Source organism: Ambystoma mexicanum, chromosome 11 (genome assembly GCF_040938575.1).
Source record: "Ambystoma mexicanum isolate Mex_15411 chromosome 11, UKY_AmexF1_1, whole genome shotgun sequence".
Classification (NCBI taxonomy): domain Eukaryota; kingdom Metazoa; phylum Chordata; class Amphibia; order Caudata; family Ambystomatidae; genus Ambystoma; species Ambystoma mexicanum.
In genome coordinates this window covers 1,466,643,957-1,466,666,100 of record NC_090934.1, presented here as the reverse complement: position 1 = coordinate 1,466,666,100, position 22,144 = coordinate 1,466,643,957, and the positions used below count along the sequence as shown (strand labels likewise).

Below are 22,144 nucleotides of genomic sequence, written 5' to 3'. Positions count from 1 at the left end.
AGCCGAGGAGCTAGCCAAGAGCACTCCCTTAGTTGCTTTTTCCAGCGGAGGGAGTGCTCCTGGGCTGGCTGGACTGTCAAAGGGAAACGCTTTTTCCCTTTGACAGTTCAGTTCTCCAGCCGCTCATGCTCACTGAGCCATGCAACACTGGGGGCCTTTTGCTTCAGCAGCCTTGCATAGTTCATTGGAAACACTGGCTGGGGTACTGCATGTCTGTATGTGCGAGCGGGAGCTCCTGTGCCTCCGCGCACATATGGACAGAGCAGATGGGGCAGGGCGTTTCATTTATATGAGTGAGTGCATGGTGATGGGTGCTCATATGAACAAGAGTGGGGAGGGTGGGTGTGTGTGTGTGTTTTGGTCCGTTGAGCTGATTTTGGTGAGTGGGGGGTAAATGGGGTAAGGAGGGTTTTACAACAAAGGCATTTTAAAAATCCCTTTGTTGCACAATAACCCTACCCACCTGCCAAAATCGGCTCTCGTTCTGAGGTTCTGCGGAGCCCAGAGGACAGGGATGCTATTTTTTTTTTTATTTTTTTTTTACTGGATTTCTATCGTAGATGTCCAGTAAAAAAGACCATGCTTTCCCCCATGGCACCCCAGTGCCTTGCATACACACAATCGTGTTGATTGTGTTAGGCCCAGGGGGGCCCAGGGGACCAGGGGACAGGGATGGGTTCTTTTTACTGGACATCTATCATATATATCCAGTCAAAAATACCATGCTTTCCCCCCTAGCCCCCCCAGTGCCAATTGCAAACTGTTTGGCTTTTTAAGTATGCTGTAAAATACAACATTTTAACCCATTATTTTAAAATAATTCACATGCAGAAAACCCCCCACGAACCACACTTGATAGGTTCGGGCTCCCTCACTGCGCTCGGTCGCTATGGCATTTTTGTGGGAAATATTTATGCCCCTCCACTTAAAGAATTCACCAGCTCCAACTGGCCCTCGGACTGTGTTGGGAACGGGGTGGGGGGAGCCCAGGGACTGTGGTGGGAGCAGGATGGGCAGGAGCACTGGGATAGTGGTGGGAGCAGGGTGGGGAGAGCCTGGGGTCTGTGATGGGAGCAGGATGGGGAGCCCAGGGACTGTGGTGGGAGCAGGATGGGCAGGAGCACTGGGATAGTGGTGGGAGCAGGGTGGGGAGAGCCTGGGGTCTGTGATGGGAGCAGGATGGGGAGCCCAGGGACTGTGGTGGGAGCAGGATGGGCGGGAGCACTGGGATAGTGGTGGGAGCAGGGTGGGGAGAGCCTGGGGTCTGTGATGGGAGCAGGATGGGGAGCCCAGGGACTGTGGTGAGAGCAGGATGGGCGGGAGCACTGGGATAGTGGTGGGAGCAGGGTGGGGAGAGCCTGGGGTCTGTGATGGGAGCAGGATGGGGAGCCCAGGGACTGTGGTGGGAGCAGGATGGGCGGGAGCACTGGGATAGTGGTGGGAGCAGGGTGGGGAGAGCCTGGGGTCTGTGATGGGAGCAGGATGGGGAGCCCAGGGACTGTGGTGGGAGCAGGATGGGCGGGAGCACTGGGATAGTGGTGGGAGCAGGGTGGGGAGAGCCTGGGGTCTGTGATGGGAGCAGGAAGGGGAGCCCAGGGACTGTGGTGGGAGCAGGATGGGCGGGAGCACTGGGATAGTGGTGGGAGCAGGGTGGGGAGAGCCTGGGGTCTGTGATGGGAGCAGCATGGGGAGCCCAGGGACTGTGGTGGGAGCAGCATGGGGAGCCCAGGGACTGTGGTGGGAGCAGGATGGGCGGGAGCACTGGGATAGTGGTGGGAGCAGGGTGGGGAGAGCCTGGGGTCTGTGATGGGAGCAGGATGGGGAGCCCAGGGACTGTGGTGGGAGCAGGATGGGCGGGAGCACTGGGATAGTGGTGGGAGCAGGGTGGGGAGAGCCTGGGGTCTGTAATGGGAGCAGGATGGGGAGCCCAGTGACTGTGGTGGGAGCAGGATGGGCGGGAGCACTGGGATAGTGGTGGGAGCAGGGTGGGGAGAGCCTGGGGTCTGTAATGGGAGCAGGATGGGGAGCCCAGTGACTGTGGTGGGAGCAGGATGGGCGGGAGCACTGGGATAGTGGTGGGAGCAGGGTGGGGAGAGCCCAGGGACTGTGGTGGGAGCAGGATGGGCGGGAGCACTGGGATAGTGGTGGATGAAGGGTGGGGAGAGCCCAGGGTCTGTGATGGGGTAGAGAGAGCCCAGGGACTGGGTAGGAGTAGGATGGGCGGCAGCACTGGGATAGTGGTGGGAGCAGGGTGGGGAGAGCCCCAGGGTCTGTGATGGGGTAGAGAGAGCCCAGGGACTGGGTAGGAGTAGGATGGGCGGCAGCACTGGGATAGTGGTGGGAGCAGGGTGGGGAGAGCCCAGGGTCTGTGATGGGGTAGAGAGAGCCCAGGGACTGGGTAGGAGTGGGATGGGCGGCAGCACTGGGATAGTGGTGGGAGCAGGGTGGGGAGAGCCCAGGGTCTGTGATGGGGTAGAGAGAGCCCAGGGACTGGGTAGGAGTGGGATGGGCGGCAGCACTGGGATAGTGGTGGGAGCAGGGTGGGGAGAGCCCAGGGTCTGTGATGGGGTAGAGAGAGCCCAGGGACTGGGTAGGAGTGGGATGGGTGGCAGCACTGGGATAGTGGTGGGAGCAGGGTGTGGAGAGCCTGGGGTCTGTGATGGGAGCAGGATGGAGAGCCCAGGGACTGTGATGGGGTAGAGAGAGCCCAGGGACTGGGTATGAGTGGGATGGGCGGCAGCACTGGGATAGTGGTGGGAGCAGGGTGGGGAGAGCCCAGGGTCTGTGATGGGGTAGAGAGAGCCCAGGGACTGGGTAGGAGTGGGATGGGCGGGAGCACTGGGATAGTGGTGGGAGCAGGGTGGGGAGAGCCCAGGGTCTGTGATGGGGTAGAGAGAGCCCAGGGACTGGGTAGGAGTGGGATGGGCGGCAGCACTGGGATAGTGGTGGGAGCAGGGTGGGGAGAGCCCAGGGTGTGTGATGGGGTAGAGAGAGCCCAGGGAGTGGGTAGGAGTGGGATGGGCAGCAGCACTGGGATAGTGGTGGGAGCAGGGTGTGGAGAGCCCAGGGTCTGTGATGGGGTAGAGAGAGCGCAGGGACTGGGTAGGAGTGGGATGGGCGGCAGCACTGGGATAGTGGTGGGAGCAGGTTGTGGAGAGCCTGGGGTCTGTGATGGGAGCAGGATGGGGAGCCCAGGGACTGTGATGGGGTAGAGAGAGCCCAGGGACTGGGTAGAAGTGGGATGGGCGGCAGCACTGGGATAGTGGTGGTGTGGGGAGAGCCCAGGGTCTGTGATGGGGTAGAGAGAGCCCAGGGACTGGGTAGGAGTGGGATGGGCGGCAGCACTGGGATAGTGGTGGGAGCAGGGTGGGGAGAGCCCAGGGTCTGTGATGGGGTAGAGAGAGCCCAGGGACTGGGTAGGAGTGGGATGGGTGGCAGCACTGGGATAGTGGTGGGAGCAGGGTGTGGAGAGCCTGGGGTCTGTGATGGGAGCAGGATGGGGAGCCCAGGGACTGTGATGGGGTAGAGAGAGCCCAGGGACTGGGTAGGAGTGGGATGGGCGGCAGCACTGGGATAGTGGTGGGAGCAGGGTGGGGAGAGCCCAGGGTCTGTGATGGGGTAGAGAGAGCCCAGGGACTGGGTAGGAGTGGGATGGGCGGGAGCACTGGGATAGTGGTGGGAGCAGGGTGGGGAGAGCCCAGGGTCTGTGATGGGGTAGAGAGAGCCCAGGGACTGGGTAGGAGTGGGATGGGCGGCAGCACTGGGATAGTGGTGGGAGCAGGGTGGGGAGAGCCCAGGGTCTGTGATGGGGTAGAGAGAGCCCAGGGACTGGGTAGGAGTGGGATGGGCGGCAGCACTGGGATAGTGGTGGGAGCAGGGTGGGGAGAGCCCAGGGTCTGTGATGGGGTAGAGAGAGCCCAGGGACTGGGTAGGAGTGGGATGGGCGGCAGCACTGGGATAGTGGTGGGAGCAGGGTGGGGAGAGCCCAGGGTCTGTGATGGGGTAGAGAGAGCCCAGGGACTGGGTAGGAGTAGGATGGGCGGCAGCACTGGGATAGTGGTGGGAGCAGGGTGGGGAGAGCCCAGGGTCTGTGATGGGGTAGAGAGAGCCCAGGGACTGGGTAGGAGTGGGATGGGCGGCAGCACTGGGATAGTGGTGGGAGCAGGGTGGGGAGAGCCCAGGGTCTGTGATGGGGTAGAGAGAGCCCAGGGACTGGGTAGGAGTGGGATGGGCGGCAGCACTGGGATAGTGGTGGGAGCAGGGTGGGGAGAGCCCAGGGTCTGTGATGGGGTAGAGAGAGCCCAGGGACTGGGTAGGAGTGGGATGGGCGGCAGCACTGGGATAGTGGTGGGAGCAGGGTGTGGAGAGCCTGGGGTCTGTGATGGGAGCAGGATGGGGAGCCCAGGGACTGTGATGGGGTAGAGAGAGCCCAGGGACTGGGTATGAGTGGGATGGGCGGCAGCACTGGGATAGTGGTGGGAGCAGGGTGGGGAGAGCCCAGGGTCTGTGATGGGGTAGAGAGAGCCCAGGGACTGGGTAGGAGTGGGATGGGCGGGAGCACTGGGATAGTGGTGGGAGCAGGGTGGGGAGAGCCCAGGGTCTGTGATGGGGTAGAGAGAGCCCAGGGACTGGGTAGGAGTGGGATGGGTGGCAGCACTGGGATAGTGGTGGGAGCAGGGTGGGGAGAGCCCAGGGTCTGTGATGGGGTAGAGAGAGCCCAGCGACTGGGTAGGAGTGGGATGGGCGGCAGCACTGGGATAGTGGTGGGAGCAGGGTGGGGAGAGCCCAGGGTGTGTGATGGGGTAGAGAGAGCCCAGGGAGTGGGTAGGAGTGGGATGGGCAGCAGCACTGGGATAGTGGTGGGAGCAGGGTGTGGAGAGCCCAGGGTCTGTTATGGGGTAGAGAGAGCGCAGGGACTGGGTAGGAGTGGGATGGGCGGCAGCACTGGGATAGTGGTGGGAGCAGGTTGTGGAGAGCCTGGGGTCTGTGATGGGAGCAGGATGGGGAGCCCAGGGACTGTGATGGGGTAGAGAGAGCCCAGGGACTGGGTAGAAGTGGGATGGGCGGCAGCACTGGGATAGTGGTGGTGTGGGGAGAGCCCAGGGTCTGTGATGGGGTAGAGAGAGCCCAGGGACTGGGTAGGAGTGGGATGGGCGGCAGCACTGGGATAGTGGTGGGAGCAGGGTGGGGAGAGCCCAGGGTCTGTGATGGGGTAGGGAGAGCCCAGGGACTGGGTAGAAGTGGGATGGGCGGCAGCACTGGGATAGTGGTGGGAGCAGTGTGGGGAGAGCCCAGGGTCTGTGATGGGGTAGAGAGAGCCCAGGGACTGGGTAGGAGTGGGATGGGCGGCAGCACTGGGATAGTGGTGGGAGCAGGGTGTGGAGAGCCCAGGGTCTGTGATGGGGTAGAGAGATCCCAGGGACTGGGTAGGAGTGGGATGGGCGGCAGCAGTGGGATAGTGGTGGGAGCAGGGTGGGGAGAGCCCAGGGTCTGTGATGGGGTAGAGAGAGCCCAGGGACTGGGTAGGAGTGGGATGGGCGGCAGCACTGGGATAGTGGTGGGAGCAGGGTGGGGAGAGCCCTGGGTCTGTGATGGGGTAGAGAGAGCCCAGGGACTGGGTAGGAGTGGGATGGGCGGCAGCACTGGGATAGTGGTGGGAGCAGGGTGGGGAGAGCCCAGGGACTGTGGTGGGGTAGAGAGAGCCCAGGGACTGGGTAGGAGTGGGATGGGCGGCAGCACTGGGATAGTGGTGGGATCAGGGTGGGGAGAGCCCAGGGTCTGTGATGGGGTAGAGAGAGCCCAGGGACTGGGTAGGAGTGGGATGGGCGGCAGCACTGGGATAGTGGTGGTGTGGGGAGAGCCCAGGGTCTGTGATGGGGTAGAGAGAGCCCAGGGACTGGGTAGGAGTGGGATGGGCGGCAGCACTGGGATAGTGATGGTGTGGGGAGAGCCCAGGGTCTGTGATGGGGTAGAGAGAGCCCATGGACTGGGTAGGAGTGGGATGGGCGGCAGCACTGGGATAGTGGTGAGAGCAGGGTGGGGAGAGCCCGGGTCTGTGATGGGGTAGAGAGCCCAGGGACTGGGTAGGAGTGGGATGGGCGGCAGCACTGGGATAGTGATGGTGTGGGGAGAGCCCAGGGTCTGTGATGGGGTAGAGAGAGCCCAGGGACTGGGTAGGAGTGGGATGGGCGGCAGCACTGGGATAGTGGTGGGAGCAGGGTGGGGAGAGCCCAGGGTCTGTGATGGGGTAGAGAGAGCCCAGGGACTGGGTAGGAGTGGGATGGGCGGCAGCACTGGGATAGTGGTGGGAGCAGGGTGGGGAGAGCCCAGGGTCTGTGATGGGGTAGAGAGAGCCCAGGTACTGGGTAGGAGTGGGATGGACGGCAGCACTGGGATAGTGGTGGGAGCAGGGTGGGGAGAGCCCAGGGTCTGTGATGGGGTAGAGATAGCCCAGGGACTGGGTAGGAGTGGGATGGGCGGCAGCACTGGGATAGTGGTGGGAGCAGGGTGGGGAGAGCCCAGGGTCTGTGATGGGGTAGAGAGAGCCCAGGGACTGGGTAGGAGTGGGATGGGCGGCAGCACTGGGATAGTGGTGGGAGCAGGGTGGGGAGAGCCCAGGGTCTGTGATGGGGTAGAGAGAGCCCAGGGACTGGGTAGGAGTGGGATGGGCGGCAGCACTGGGATAGTGGTGGGAGCAGGGTGGGGAGAGCCCAGGGTCTGTGATGGGGTAGAGAGAGCCCAGGGACTGGGTAGGAGTGGGATGGGCGGCAGCACTGGGATAGTGGTGGGAGCAGGGTGGGGAGAGCCCAGGGACTGTGGTGGGGTAGAGAGAGCCCAGGGACTGGGTATGAGTGGGATGGGCGGCAGCACTGGGATAGTGGTGGGAGCAGGGTGGGGAGAACCCAGGGTCTGTGATGGGGTAGAGAGAGCCCAGGGACTGGGTAGGAGTGGGATGGGCGGCAGCACTGGGATAGTGGTGGGAGCAGGGTGTGGAGAGGCCAGGGACTGGGTAGGAGTGGGATGGGTGGCAGCACTGGGATAGTGGTGGTGTGGGGAGAGCCCAGGGTCTGTGATGGGGTAGAGAGAGCCCAGGGACTGGGTAGGAGTGGGATGGGCGGCAGCACTGGGATAGTGGTGGGAGCAGGGTGGGGAGAGCCCAGGGTCTGTGATGGGGTAGAGAGAGCCCAGGGACTGGGTAGGAGTGGGATGGGCGGCAGCACTGGGATAGTGGTGGGAGCAGGGTGGGGTGAGCCCAGGGTCTGTGATGGGGTAGAGAGAGCCCAGGGACTGGGTAGGAGTGGGATGGGCGGCAGCACTGGGATAGTGGTGGGAGCAGGGTGGGGAGAGCCCAGGGTCTGTGATGGGGTAGAGAGAGCCCAGGGACTGGGTAGGAGTGGGATGGGCGGCAGCACTGGGATAGTGGTGGGAGCAGGGTGGGGAGAGCCCAGGGTCTGTGATGGGGTAGAGAGAGCCCAGGGACTGGGTAGGAGTGGGATGGGCGGCAGCACTGGGATAGTGGTGGGAGCAGGGTGGGGAGAGCCCAGGGTCTGTGATGGGGTAGAGAGAGCCCAGGGACTGGGTAGGAGTGGGATGGGCGGCAGCACTGGGATAGTGGTGGGAGCAGGGTGGGGAGAGCCCAGGGTCTGTGATGGGGTAGAGATAGCCCAGGGACTGGGTAGGAGTGGGATGGGCGGCAGCACTGGGATAGTGGTGGGAGCAGGGTGGGGAGAGCCCAGGGTCTGTGATGGGGTAGAGAGAGCCCAGGGACTGGGTAGGAGTGGGATGGGCGGCAGCACTGGGATAGTGGTGGGAGCAGGGTGGGGAGAGCCCAGGGTCTGTGATGGGGTAGAGAGAGCCCAGGGACTGGGTAGGAGTGGGATGGGCGGCAGCACTGGGATAGTGGTGGGAGCAGGGTGGGGAGAGCCCAGGGTCTGTGATGGGGTAGAGAGAGCCCAGGGACTGGGTAGGAGTGGGATGGGCGGCAGCACTGGGATAGTGGTGGGAGCAGGGTGGGGAGAGCCCAGGGACTGTGGTGGGGTAGAGAGAGCCCAGAGACTGGGTATGAGTGGGATGGGCGGCAGCACTGGGATAGTGGTGGGAGCAGGGTGGGGAGAACCCAGGGTCTGTGATGGGGTAGAGAGAGCCCAGGGACTGGGTAGGAGTGGGATGGGCGGCAGCACTGGGATAGTGGTGGGAGCAGGGTGTGGAGAGGCCAGGGACTGGGTAGGAGTGGGATGGGTGGCAGCACTGGGATAGTGGTGGTGTGGGGAGAGCCCAGGGTCTGTGATGGGGTAGAGAGAGCCCAGGGACTGGGTAGGAGTGGGATGGGCGGCAGCACTGGGATAGTGGTGGTGTGGGGAGAGCCCAGGGTCTGTGATGGGGTAGAGAGAGCCCAGGGACTGGGTAGGAGTGGGATGGGGGGAGCACTGGGATAGTGGTGGATGAAGGGTGGGGAGAGCCTGGGGTCTGTGATGGGGTGGGGAGAGCCCAGGGACTGGGTACGAGTGGGATGAAGGAGCCCAGAGACTGTGATGGGAGCAGGTGGGGAGCCCAGGGACTATACTGGGAGTAGGGTGCGGTGACGGCGCGCAATAGTTCATAGCCATTTGTACATTCTGCATCCTGTACATTTGGCATTTTGGGGGGGAGGGGGCGGCCTGCACAAAATTTGCTCAGGGGTGCCCAGGCCCAAAACGTTGGAAGACCACTGCTTTAAAGGTAGCGTTGATAATTTTCCTGCAGCTAAATGCTTATGCTCTTACACTTCACCGCTGTTCTCAGAATTTGGAGTTGTGGTAATGTGGCAGTAATAGAATTACCACCACTTGACAGCTGTTTTTACCCGCAAGAGGGGCAGAAGGGGTCACGTTAGAAATCAAATTGAGCAGGAGGTAATTTGGGTTAGCAGGATATTGCAAGACTAGTGGAAAGATTGAAAGGACAGGGAGGCACCGTGGTGGGAGCTAACCAATGATCTGGTTTGGTGAAGAAAAGAGAAGCGAGGAATATCACTGAGAACTAAATGTTGGGTTGCAACAGATTTTGCTAGTAGAAGGAATTTGGGAATTCACAATGTAGTCCAGGTGCCTGGCTGTGGAAGCACACTAGTAGGGCAGCAAAGGATGATGTGAAGGAAACGGGATGAGCAGTTCCAGCAAAGAGTTGTGTGCTTGGGAAGAAATGCAACAAACAGTCCCAGGCCCTCCATCCCATAAGAGTCGAGACCTCTGATGATACAAAGAAATGAAACAGCATTTTATTCAACATGCCTGTTTTTTTCTTTTGAAATCCCACAATACGTTTTCTGTATTTTTTCATTTTTAATAATGATTTGTGTATCCCAGGACAAATTCTGATTCGGCTCTTCACACCAGCACTTTAAGTACGAAATCCCAGGAACCATTTGCAGACGGCAACCAATCGACGTTACGAGGTTCTCGACCGGCACAACGGAATGGTAAGATCCACCACGTAGCCTTCTTCTCAAGAGTTGTCCTCTTCTACTTTAAATGTCGATGATGTTTTTACTCAGTAAATGCGCAGGGGATCGTTCTTCATGGTTTCGATCATAAGCAATTCTACATTTGTGGTTTAAAAAAAAATGTTTTTTTGAAAAATCAAACCGCGGGCATGGCGCTCTTATCGCAGAAATATGTTCATACAGACTATCAAAGAATAAAGAGCTTTTGATCAATTGCAACAACACTTAAAAACAGTTTGAAAATCCTATTTGGAAAAATTAGTTTAAAAAAACAAAGCACACATGGGTGGTGATGTCGGTGGAGCGACAAGCAAAGCACACATGGGTGGTGATGTCGGTGGAGCGACAAGCAAAGCTAATCACGAATAATAATCATAAAAGGTGGCCCAGAACGTACTGAAGTTCTCTAGTTTTTCAAGATTGTGATCTACTTTTTCCCTGAGAAGGTGATTACGTCTTCGTTCACACCTCAGGATTTGGATAGAGAAGTGAGTGATTGCTGGTGAGTCCTAGAAAGAAGTGGCGTGGCAGCCACTTTTTCATTGTCTACACTGGAAAATAGTCGGAGTCCTCAGACACATACAGTGCTGGCCTGCTTCCCCTCAAACCGCTCCACAGGGTGCTTGGGTTCAGTAGGACCGGAAGAGGGGTGTCCCAGGATGGAAGCCCTAATATTACACTTAGACCGCTCCACAAGGAGCTTCGGTTCAGTAGGACCGCAGAGGGGTGTCCCAGGCTGGATGCCCTAATATTACTGTTTATTTGAATGAGCTGCTTGGTGCAAATGAGCATCCCGTGCTAGACAGTAACATTTATTTCCAATCTCCTGAAAAATATCCCAGCAACTACAAAAATATGGGAGTAAAATTACCCAGACTTGAAAATCTGATTTGAAGCAGTGACTAGTGTATCAACTTGTTTCTATGCAACAGTTAAACCTCTGGAACAGCAACCGAAGATCATCGCTGAAGTTCGTAGAATTTTTGGTAAAGTTGTTTTAAATACCATTTCAAACCTTAACTAGATAGCCTCCCAAAATCCTTTCCCATTCCCAATACGTGCAGTCGTTCCTTTACCTTTGTTGCGCATCCAACGCAAACCAGAGGGTAGTCATTTGCACTTGTCCATTTTTAGGAGGGGCGATTTTAAATTCCTCAAATCTCACCTTTCTCCTACTTCCTGCTTGGAGTGAAATCACTGCTGGATGAGAGGGATGGAAGCCAAAACATTGCCTGGGCCACCAGGCCCAATATCCGCAGTTCCTGCTGAGGATCCAAAGCGCATACTCAACGCTGATGACCTTGTACCGAGCGTACTCAACGCTGATGACCTTGTACCGAGCGTACTCAATGCTGATGACCTTGTACCGAGCGTACTCGACGCTGATGACCTTGTACCGAGCGTACTCAACGCTGATGACGACATACAGAGCGTACTCAACGCTGATGACGACATACCGAGCGTACTCAACGCTGATGACGACGTACTAAGTGTACTCAACGCTGACGACGTACCGCGCGCACTTAATGCTGATGACGACGTACCGCGCGCACTCAATGCTGATGACATTGTACCATGCATACTCGACGCTGATGACATTGTACCACGCATACTTGACGCTGATGACATTGTACCAAGCATACTCGAAGGCTGATGACATTGTACTGCCCGTACTCAAATGCTGATGACCTTGTACCGAGCATACTCAACGCTGATGATGACGTACCGAGCGTACTCAACGCTGATGACGACGTACCACGCGTACTCAATGCTGATGGCATTGTACCATGCGTACTCGACGCTGATGACATTGTAACACGCATACTTGACACTAATGAAATTGTACCGAGCGTACTCGAAGGCTGATGACATTGTACCGCGCAAACTCAACGCTGATGACATTGTACCACCAGTTCAACTATATCTGTCCAGGCAGGAAGCTCAACCTTCAAAACAGAGCCCCCTTACTCTGGTGTTGTTCCAGGGAGACCACAGCGGTCAGAGCAGAAACCTGCAAAGGGCTCCAGGCAGAGCAGGCCATCATCAGTGTGGCTTGTTTCAGGCAGCGCGTTATTGTAAAATGTGGCCCAACTTGTTCACACGCACAACAGGCGAGAAAGAACGACTTGCTTATCAGAAATGTTTCTAAGTAAAGTTCTCAGTATCTTAAACAAAGCTTACAAAATCCACTAACAATCTATTAGATAAGAGAGCCGAGATCCAGAAGATGGCCGAGGCCAAGTTCACAACCATAAGAATGCTTATTTTCTCTAAGTCGGGCTTACCACAGGCACTTGGCTTTTGTTTTATCTCAAGAAGGTGTCGGGGTGAGTGAAGGTTCTGCACAGGCATACTTTATTTTTATAAAATGTTGAAGAACTCACCAGTCGGTCCCTAGAGAACAGCAACAGACTTGTGCAAATATCTTCATTAGTTCCAGAAACGGGCCCTGCATTTGGCGCCTTTGGGAAGATGTTTTACAATTGTTCTTCCAAACCCCTTCTTAGTTTTGGCAATTAGGGGGCACTAAAGCCCCACCCAATTGGTGGCGATACCTCCGGGTTGGGTGCGCCATACAAATAAACAAACCTACTAGCTGAGACTATGGGATTAGACTAAGCTAGGGAGAAATGGCATCTGAGGAGGGACACAAACCTTGTGGGTGTTGCTTGGTTATGACTGCCCATGCTTATCCCTATGGCTATTCCTACCAATCTTCTGAGAGTTAATGACTTAATTGGAGCTGTAAACACTATACTGGTGTAATACAAATCTCTATACCAGGTCTGCCTTAAATCGCTCGATTTATAAACACTGTGTGTGCCCTTCACTGAAGTCCTGTTAAAAAACAAGCACCGGCAAAGCCAACAGTTTTGGCTTGTGGCACTGCTATTATATGCCCAGGCACTTGTACGTAGCCAGTTAGCAGGAAATAAGTATAGATGAATAAGCCAGTTAGCAGGAAATAAGTATAGATGACTAAGCCAGTTAGCAGGAAATAAGTATACATGACTAAGCCAGTTAGCAGGAAATAAGCATACATGAATAAACCAGTTAGCAGGAAATGTATACATGAATAAGACAGTTAGCAGGAAATAAGCATACCTGAAAAAGCCAGTTAGCAGGAAATGTATACATGAATAAGCCGGTTAGCAGGAAATATATACATGAATAAGGCGGTTAGCAGGAAATGCGTAGTTGCTCTCCATGGATCCTTGCAGCTCCCCACTTTTGTATCCTGCTTTGGGTGGTGTACAGTGCTGCCAGGTGTTAAGATAGATTGGTGATATGCAATTTCATCCAGTGCTGCTAGTTATTTCTTTAGAAGTTGCTAAACAATGTGCCCTGAAAAAGCACTTGTCAAACGGTTTCACCAGTGACTTTATTTTTCACTACTACAGTACTGACTTCAGTGACTTCTACCAAAAGCTTTTTTCTCTTTAACGTGTTGCCGAAATAAATCTGTAATCAAAAAAGTACTTCTTTAGTTCAAACATTCAAAAGGTGGAAATACTTTAACGGGTTTTCTTTTTCATTGCAGCAGGCTTCCATGATGGCGAAGGGGACCGTTATGGTGAAGGTATGATTTAATTTAGGACTTTACCTCTTTTGCCTTGTGCCCTTCTCTTTGTGTTAAACTAAGTTTCGAGGGGATTGGGTCCTCCGACGTATTCCATATCTATGACATGTAATCACCACAGCTGTGCTGCTTCGGAAACTTTTTTCGGCGTCTGCGTCCTGCGTCGATGAAGTCGATGCGCCGTCGTCGAGGACCTCCTCTGACGTCTGACGTCATCCGATGTGATAAGTAGGACGCACGACGCCCGTAGCCTCAGTTCCGTTTTTTCCGCGAACGTGTTGTTTCGTGATTCTCGGTTCACGCCTCGACTCTTTAGAGTTCCGTTTTTCTCGGTTCTTCGAACCTGTTCGTTTTGTGAAAATCCTTCGTGTGAAGATGTCTTCTACTTCGTCTTCGACCCCGCGTCCGTGTTTCAAGAAGTGCCGGGAGTGTGGGTCCAAGATGTCGGTGACGGACTCGCACAACGCCTGCCTCTGGTGCCTCGGGGAGGCCCACGACACGGATGACTGTATCGACTGCCAGTCGCTCACGTCCAAAGCCTTACGCGAACGTAAGAAGAAGTTGTCGGTAGGTCGGGTGTCCAAGCCCAGGAAGTCGAAGTCTGCGGGGCTTTCGACGGATGATTCGAGGGGTGACTCTCCGCGTCATCGTCGGAAGTCTCGTGGGTCTCCTTCTAGGAGTCGGTCTCGCTACTCCTCAGCCTCTTCGAGGCATTCTCGGAAGCGCTGACACCGGTCGTCTTCCAGGTCCTCTTCGGAGGACTCTGCCCGGCACGTCGCTTACCCCACCAGCAGTGCGACGCCGGAGGAATGGGCTTCCTTCGGGAAGAAAATGCTGGCGATTCTTGAGTCGCAGGGTACTAAGCCGTCCGCGCCCCGGAGTGGGGTCGGCCGTGAGAGGTCGAGAGTCATCGCTCGCAAGAGTGGTCGGCACGAGTCACGGGAGAGGTCCCGTTCGGACAAGGAGACTCGTTCTCGCTGTACCCGTTCCAGGCCCCGGTCCTCGACGCGTTCGAGACCGTGTGCACTTGTGAGGTCTTCGAGGAAGACATTGACGTCTGAGGCGTCGAGGGCGTCGACAGGCTTTCTCGAGGCTCCGGCTCCGAGGAAGTCGTCGAAGCCGTTGACGCTCAGGTCGTCGAGGGACACGCTCGGAGCTTCGGCCTCGAGGGCTGTGTCGACGCCGCCGTTGCTGGAGGCGCTGCATCTGACATTGACGCCGATTTCCTCGACGCCGATCCTCTCGGCACCGATGCCGGTTCTCTCGACGCCGGCGCCGATTCGCTCGACGCCATCAACGCCTTTCCTGTCGGAGGTACCCCGTGGCACGGGAGAACCCCCTAGGAAGACTCTGGTTAAGAGCAAGCACTCTCGGGTGCCTTCTTTTCGCCACCTGGACTATATTTCAGAGGCGGATGAGGATTCTGATGGCCTGGTTCCTAGTCAGGTTCCAGATGAAATGGTCTCGGGCCATAGTGAGTTTGACGATTTGAGACAGTCACTGCATGATGCCAGTGGACTGGACACCTCTCCGGAGGTGGAGTTTTGTAGGCCTGAGCCTGGCTCTCATGCCGATTCCTCGTACCGGCGCCTTATGGCTAGGGTTTCTGAGTACTTGAGATGGTCTGCTCCCCCAGGGGAGTTTGTGCAGGATGATCTGACGGACATCCTTGATGTTGGTCCCCCAACTGATCCGGTACTGCCGTTCCATATGGCTTTACAGAGAAGGGTGGCGGCGGCTTGGACTGCTCCGGAGAGTCTCCCGGCGGTGGGCAGATCCTTGTCGCGTAAATACCGTCCAGCCAGTAGCGACCCCTGCTACTTGACCAGGCACCCTACTCCGGAGAGTTTGGTGCTGCAGGCGGCCACGGCCCCGGCAAAGCAGGCGTCGTACCCTACCATCCCTCCTGATAGGGACGACAAACGTTTTGATGGCTGGGCGAAGAAAGTGTTTTCTTCTGGTGGTATGGCGCTTCAGGCGGCCAACTCCATTTGTGCCTTGTCTCGTTTCACACACACTCTGTGGAACTGTGTTGCGTTAGTGGCTGAACATATTCCCGAAGGGGACGAACGGGATGGTTTCCTTGCTATGGTCCAGGATGGTAAGGATGCCATGTGTGAGTCCGTTCAGTCGGGTTTGGATTTAGCTGAATGCGTCAGTAGGTGCATGGCGGCGAGCACCGTGATACGCAGGTTTGCGTGGTTGCGGAAGTCGGGGTTTGCTCCTGATGTGCAGTCTCGGCTCCTCAACATGCCCTTTGACGGTGAACACCTTTTTGGCAGCAAGGCTGACGAGAGCCTTGAGAGGTTGCAGACCTCGAAAGCTGCAGCAAAGTCGTTGGGCGCTGCAGTTCGCCAACCTCCGCCTTTTCGTCCTAGGGGACAGCAGTGGAGGGGTGGTTCCTTTCGCTATTACTCGTCCTTCAGTAAAGCGAGAGGAGCTGGCAGTCAAAGAGGCCAACGCAGGGGTACCAGAGGTGGACGACAGGGTACCCGTGGTGACAAGGCCGCTCGGGCAGTTGCCTCTTTGCCCTCAGGTAACGCCGCGGCCGCTCCCACTCAGTCATGAGGCCATGTCCCATGGTTCGCCGGTTAGGGGAAGGCTGGCGCAGCATCTTGTAGAGTGGCAAGCCATTACTTCAGATGTGTGGCTTCTGGAGATCATAACCCACGGCTACTGTCTTCCCTTTCGGCACAGGCCTCGCGACAATCCACCGGGGAACCTCTCTTTGCAGAGTCCGGATCCGCTCCTTGCGCAGGAAATTCAAGCCCTGCTGGAGAAAGGCGCCATAGAACTGGTGCCTGTAGCGGAGAGGAACATGGGATGGTATTCCCCTTATTTTTTGATTTCGAAGATAGACGGGGGATTGAGACCCGTCATGGACTTGCGCGGTTTGAACAAACTCCTCAGGAAGGACAAGTTCAAGATGGTTACTCTCTCTCAAGTCCTCCAGGCCCTTCAGCTTCAGGACTGGTTGGTGTCACTCGACCTCAAGGATGCTTACTTCCATGTGCCGATCCATCCCAAGCACAAGAAGTACCTGAGGTTCGCGGTTGGCGACTCGCACTTTCAGTTTCGGGTCCTGCCGTTCGGATTGACCTCCGCCCCGAGGGTTTTCACCAAGCTCATGGTGGTGGTGGCAGCGCATCTCAGGCAAGGGGGGATTCACGTCTACCCCTACCTGGACGATTGGTTGATCAGGGGGAGCTCTCCCGAGCAAGTCCTGGATCATCTGTCTGTCACCTGCCACTCCCTTCACAGGCTGGGCTTCTCCCTCAATTTAAAGAAGACCCATTTGACGCCAACACAGTGGCTCCAGTACATCGGAGCAGTGCTCGACACTTCCCTGGGGCAGTGTTTTCCTCCCCAGGTGAGGGCTCTTCACATTCGGCAGATGGTGCACAAGTTTCAGCATGCCCAGACGCTCCCAGCGTTTGAGTTCTTGAGGCTGCTCGGCCACATGGCATCCTGCATTCTTCTGGTGCCAGAGGCTCGCCTGCAGATGAGATCTTTGCAGTGGGCGCTCAAGACGCAATGGTCGCAGTCCTCCGGCAGGATGTCGGACCCTGTTCAGGTGCCGCCCTCGGTCGCCCGGGACCTTCTGTGGTGGGCCGTCGAAGGCAACTTGATGAAGGGGGCTCCTTTTCGGCTTCCCTGGCCGGAGGTGACGATCGTACGGATGCATCCCTCACGGGTTGGGGAGCTCATGCCAACGGGCTGACAGTCAGCGGTCGTTGGTCTCCGTCGGAGTCCAGACTCCATATCAATCTATTGGAGCTGAGGGCCGTCAGGCTAGCCCTGAAGGCTTTTCTGCCGACTGTGCGAGGAAAGAGTGTCCTGATCCTGACGGACAACACAGTGGCCATGCACTACCTCAACAAAAGGGGGGGGGGGGCAGGGTCACTTCCTCTGTGCAGGGAGGCGATGCAGCTCGAGTTCTGGGCCATCCAGCAGGAAGTTTCGATCTCGGCAGTTCATCTGGCCGGAGACGAAAACGTGACGGCGGACGCTCTGAGCAGGCAGAGCACGATCTCTCACGAGTGGGAGTTGGCTCGGGAGATTCTCCTGGAGATCTTCGCCCTTTGGGGGACCCCTCAAGTGGATCTCTTCGCCTCCAGTGTCAACCGGAAGTGCGAAAGGTTTTGCTCGCGGGAATTTCCTCCAGAAGGAGCCTTGGGAGACGATTTCGTGGTGGAGTGGTCGTTCCCGCTGCTGTACGCGTTTCCTCCAGTCCCCGTCATCCCGCAAGTGCTGCTGAGGTTACGGAAGTTCGGTTCCCGGATGATCCTCATTGCTCCGGCGTGGGCTCGGAGGACGTGGTACCCGGACCTTCTCGACTTGTCCATCTGCCCTCCGCGTCGTCTTCCCTACCGAGACGATCTGCTCTCACGGGAGGGGGGTCAGGTTCTCCATCCAGAGGTCAGATCCCTCAACCTTCACGCTTGGCTTCTGAAAAGTTGAGGTATATGGATTGGGACCTCCCTGAAGACGTGATGGAGGTGTTGCTTTCGGCCCGAAGGCCAGCAACAAAGTCTCTGTACCGTTGCCGTTGGCGTAAGTTCTGCGACTGGTGCCGAGTTCAGAATGTGGATCCTTTTGCATGTGACATCCCCATGGTTCTGTCCTTTTTACTTTCTTTGGCCCACAGGGGCTTGCAAGTGGGTACCATTAAAGGTTACCTGGCGGCGCTGTCCATCTTTAAGCGCTCGTCTGAAGAGTGTTCTTACTTTAAAATCCCTTTAATTTCACAGTTTCTGAAAGGGCTCACTAATGTGTTCCCTCCGTCACCTTTCCTGGTGCCCGGGTGGGATTTAAACCTTGTTCTTAAGTTTCTTATGGGTGCTCCGTTTGAGCCTTTACATTCTTGCCCTTTGAGGCTGTTAACTCTGAAAACTGTGTTTTTAGTTGCGGTTACTTCCGCTCGCAGAGTGAGTGAGTTACAGGCACTTTCAGTTAAGCCACCCTTCACTGTATTTCACAAGGACAGGGTTGTCCTTGGAGTTCGTCCTTCTTTTCTTCCGAAGGTAGTGACGGAATTTCATTTGGCCCAGAAGGTTGTTCTTCCGACATTCTATCCTCCTCCGCATCCTGGTAAGGAAGAGGAGAGGCTCCATAGGCTTGATCCTAGGAGAGCTTTAAGCTTTTATGTTTCACGCATGTCCCGGGTCAGAGTGGACGATCAACTCTTTATTGGTTACGCTGGAAAGCGTTTAGGGCAAGCTGTGACGTAACAGACTTTGTCTCGCTGGATTATTTTGGCCATCTCGGAGTGCTACCGCTTGGCGGGTAAGGACCCAACGGCTGGCTTGCGGGCCCATTCTACCAGGGGTATGGCTGCATCTACTGCCCTGCAGAGGGGTGTTCCTATTCTCAACATCTGTGATGCAGCCACCTGGGCTTCAGTACATACATTTGTACGTCACTATTCCCTTGATTCCATCCGAGCACAGGATCTGGCCTTTGGCAAGGCGGTCCTTTGCTCTGCTATTTGATTGGCTATTCTAAATTTTGATTCTAAATTCTTTCCCTCCTCCTTGCTCTGGTACTGCTTTGGGAGTCTGTCATAGATATGGAATATGTCGGAGGACCCAATCCCCTCGAAGAACAAGTTACTTTCTTACCTGGTAATGTTCTTTCGATGGGATGGTCCGACGACGTATTCCATATCGCTCCCGCCCTGCCTTCCCCGCTGCAGAATTTCTTTTGCGATTGCAGCTTACGTTCCGCAAGGCTTTGTGTCTGACTGGCAGTTGACTAATGTCACACGTTCTGGGGGAAAAAACTACAACTGAGGCTACGGGCGTCGTGCGTCCTACTTATCACATCGGATGACGTCAGACGTCGGAGGAGGACCTCGACGACGGCGCATCGACGTCATCGACGCAGGACGCAGACGCCGAAAAAAGTTTCCGAAGCAGCACAGCTGTGGTGATTACATGTCATAGATATGGAATATGTCGTCGGACCATCCCATCGAAAGAACGTTACCAGGTAAGAAAGTAACTTGTTCTTTTTTTTTAAAGTACGATTTGCACAGCTTGTTACATAGGTGCTAAACACCCTTAAGCACGCATGATTTTTGGTGTGGGGCGTAGTGCAAAAGTAGTTGTACATTTTCAGGACTCCTGACTTCAAATCTAATATATTCGTTGTTACTTTGACAGAGTGGAACGTCTGTCAAGCCAAGTTTAATTCCTGCCGTATTGGTGGGAGTAAAAGTATATACCTTCAGCCCTGCCTTCTGCAGTGAACAGGGCCTGTCACGGCCCGCCACTCTGATCCTAAGGACTCACCAGCACTGTCTGCCCCCTTGTGTGACCACCCGGGCATTTATCCACAAACTAAGTGGGTATTTTTCTTGAGGGAAGCTGGTCAGCACCACTGGTGCATGCTGAATCCACATGAAAAGAAACTTCAAATAAGATGGCCACAAAGGAAATGGCAATGGACTTTGTCCCGTAATTTCCAAGGGCCATAACCATACTTCAAAGAGGGTGGCCCAGAAATCCTGGTGGGCAGCCTGGCCATTCCATCATCAGAGAGTTGTGGCTTCTTTCATTGGCTTAATCTTATCTGTCTTCTGAGATTGTTGTTTTTGTCCGTAATTCGTTTAATATGTGAGCAGCGTGTGAGTGGCTACAGGAAAGTAGCACACGCTTTTACAGATGAATTATTCGGCATCAGTAAAACATAGGATTGGACCCACTCCAACAAGGATAAACCACTTGGGATGGGTAGAGGTAGCAGAACTGCTCGGCCGTTATTTTGTTGAAATGGCTGGAAGTGGAGGTTAGTACAGTTGAGGCCCTAATAAGAACCATTGGCCTGTAAAGAAGAGCCAAATGATAACAAAATGTGTGCTCTTATGTATTATTTGATTACATCTAATGCTATTCATTTAATATTACACTGACATTACTTGTGATAAGTGTTAAAATAACAACACCAGATGCTTTATTGAAAAGATTAGCTAGTGCAAAGGAGCTTCTGTTTTTATCCTGCCATGTGACAGGGGAATGAATATAATGAACTGTACATTGCATTTCATTATTGTGCAAGGAAATGGACAGAATGTTAATTGCAAAGCACGAGAAGTCAAGTATATGTATAAACAGAATGAACATTCTGTCAAATTGTCGTCATTATTAAAAAGAGTTTTAATAGCAAATGTGGGCTGCATGGCACAATACACCTCACGTAGCTTTTCTATACTGTCAACCTAAGCTCTCAACTTTTGTTAGCCTAAACTAGTTTTTGTGCAAGTATCACCTTTCTTAAAAACAGGAATTTCCTGACCCAATTACTCCTTCACTTTGATAAATGCTTAAAAGGCTAATGGACACGTCTGTGTTTACCAAAGAAAAAGACCTGTTTTAAGAATACGAAAAACAATTCTAAATGAATTCCAATATCAGGGTTAACAATCTTATTTTTGTAGACCTATCTAAAAGCCCACCCTGTTAAGAGGTTGATGAATGCTTTGTAAATCAGTAGTTACACCTCCAAATATAGACCCTAACCTCTGACCTGGTAGACAAGAAGCCTCTTGTTTTATGTTTATACCGCGCACCGCTAACACCCAGGGGCAGTCTCCAGGCGCTCGCGTGGCTCTGCGAGAGAGGGGGGGTGCAGAGGTTAGTGGGTATAGGGTTAGAAGATAGGTTCAGAACCAGGAGGAACTGGCGTCCATGAGTGTAGTTTTGCATGAGGCCCCGTGCATTGTAACCGTATGGGCAATATTCAGTACCTCGGGTGTGTGGTAGTGTGTGTGTTGGTGTGCTGTTTGGGTTATGGTGGGTTTGGTCTTGCGTACTGGCTGGATCGTGTCCATGACGGATCTAGATTCAGCGGTGGCTGTAGCTGTAAAATCATCCGGTATCTTGATGCGTATTTGCGTTGTTGATGGTTTTATGGAGTATGTGGGTGGTTCACGCCAGTGTGCTTCAGCATCTCTAGATGCTGGGTGTGCACTTAGTATTGATTCTCTGTTAGTTTATGTGAAGTGTGGCTTGCCCAAGGTCTGGTGTAGTGGCCTCAGTTATGTTGGAGGAACAGGAAGAGAAAATGGGTTAGTTGGTCCGTTTGTTGGAGCCTCTGGCGTGGCACTTTGGTTGCCGCTTGGCAGTATCTAGCCAGGTTCTTGTTTGTGGTTCTTTGGCCCATCTCGTCTCCTCTCTAGTTTGTTTGTGGTGGTGGTGTTGTTGCTGATGTGCCTTTGAGGTTGCCATCTGCTGAATAGCCAGGGTTTGAGTAGTTTCCTGAAGGTGATGTGGTCTTCTGTGGCTCTAATTTCTTTGGGCATGTTGCGCCAGATTTTAGCAATTTGCCTCTATTTGTAGGTCGTTGCTGGATCTTAGTTCCCTTCCGGACGATATCGGCTGATCTTGTCTTGGAGGAATTCCACTCCTGGTCTGTGCAAGGCTTTGTGGACGATGCACAGTGCTTTGAATTTGATGGGCTATTTTACAGGTAACCAGTGTAGACTGGACCGATGTGGTCTCTTCTGTTTAGCCTTAATAGAATTCTGGCTGCTGTATTTTGCGCCCTTTGGAGTTTCATGGTAAGTCTTTCCTGCATTCCTAGGTAGAGGCTGTTTGCTTAGTCACATTCTTGTGAGCATCAGGGATATGATTGCGAGGGTTCTGTGGGGGAAGGTGAGGTAGGGGAGAAATCCTCTGAGCAGTCGCAGGAGGAAGAAGCATTTTTTGGCGATTGCGTTGACTTGCGGTTTCAGTGGTAGTCTGTTGTCCATGAGTATTCTGAGGTTATTTACTACATCGGTAGTCTCTGGTGGCATTCCCAGGCCAATCGGTCAGTCCAGTTGTGGGTTCCTTCCATCGAATCCTGTAGGTGTGAGCATTATTTCCGGTTTTGCCAGGTTCAGTTTAAGGTTGTTTGTTGTCATCCAATTGTAGAGGTCCGTGAGGCAGTTGTTGACGCTGTTATTTTGTTCCTGGCTTCTGTTTTTCAAAATCAGTTGTGTCATGTGCATAGTTGTAGACGGTAAGTCTGTGGGTTCTAATGATTTTCATCAGTGGGCACAGGTAGATTTTGAAAAGCAGTGGGGAGAGGCTGGGTCCCTG

At 54.7% G+C, this 22,144-nt stretch overlaps 1 protein-coding gene across 4 annotated transcripts in view; it reads left to right on the top strand.

The window, feature by feature from the left end:
* Window positions 1–22,144, top strand: part of CRTC3 (CREB regulated transcription coactivator 3) — a 537,535-nt gene that overhangs the window by 423,023 nt on the left and 92,368 nt on the right. For 2 of the 4 annotated variants that reach the window (XM_069625144.1, XM_069625142.1), the window contains 2 exons: window positions 9,345–9,457; window positions 13,026–13,061. In XM_069625144.1, coding sequence (XP_069481245.1) covers window positions 9,345–9,457; window positions 13,026–13,061 — 149 coding nt within the window. Of the gene's footprint in view, window positions 1–9,344; window positions 9,458–13,022; window positions 13,062–22,144 lie in introns of all 4 variants that reach the window. The other 2 variants (XM_069625143.1, XM_069625141.1) reach the window with 1 other exon arrangement.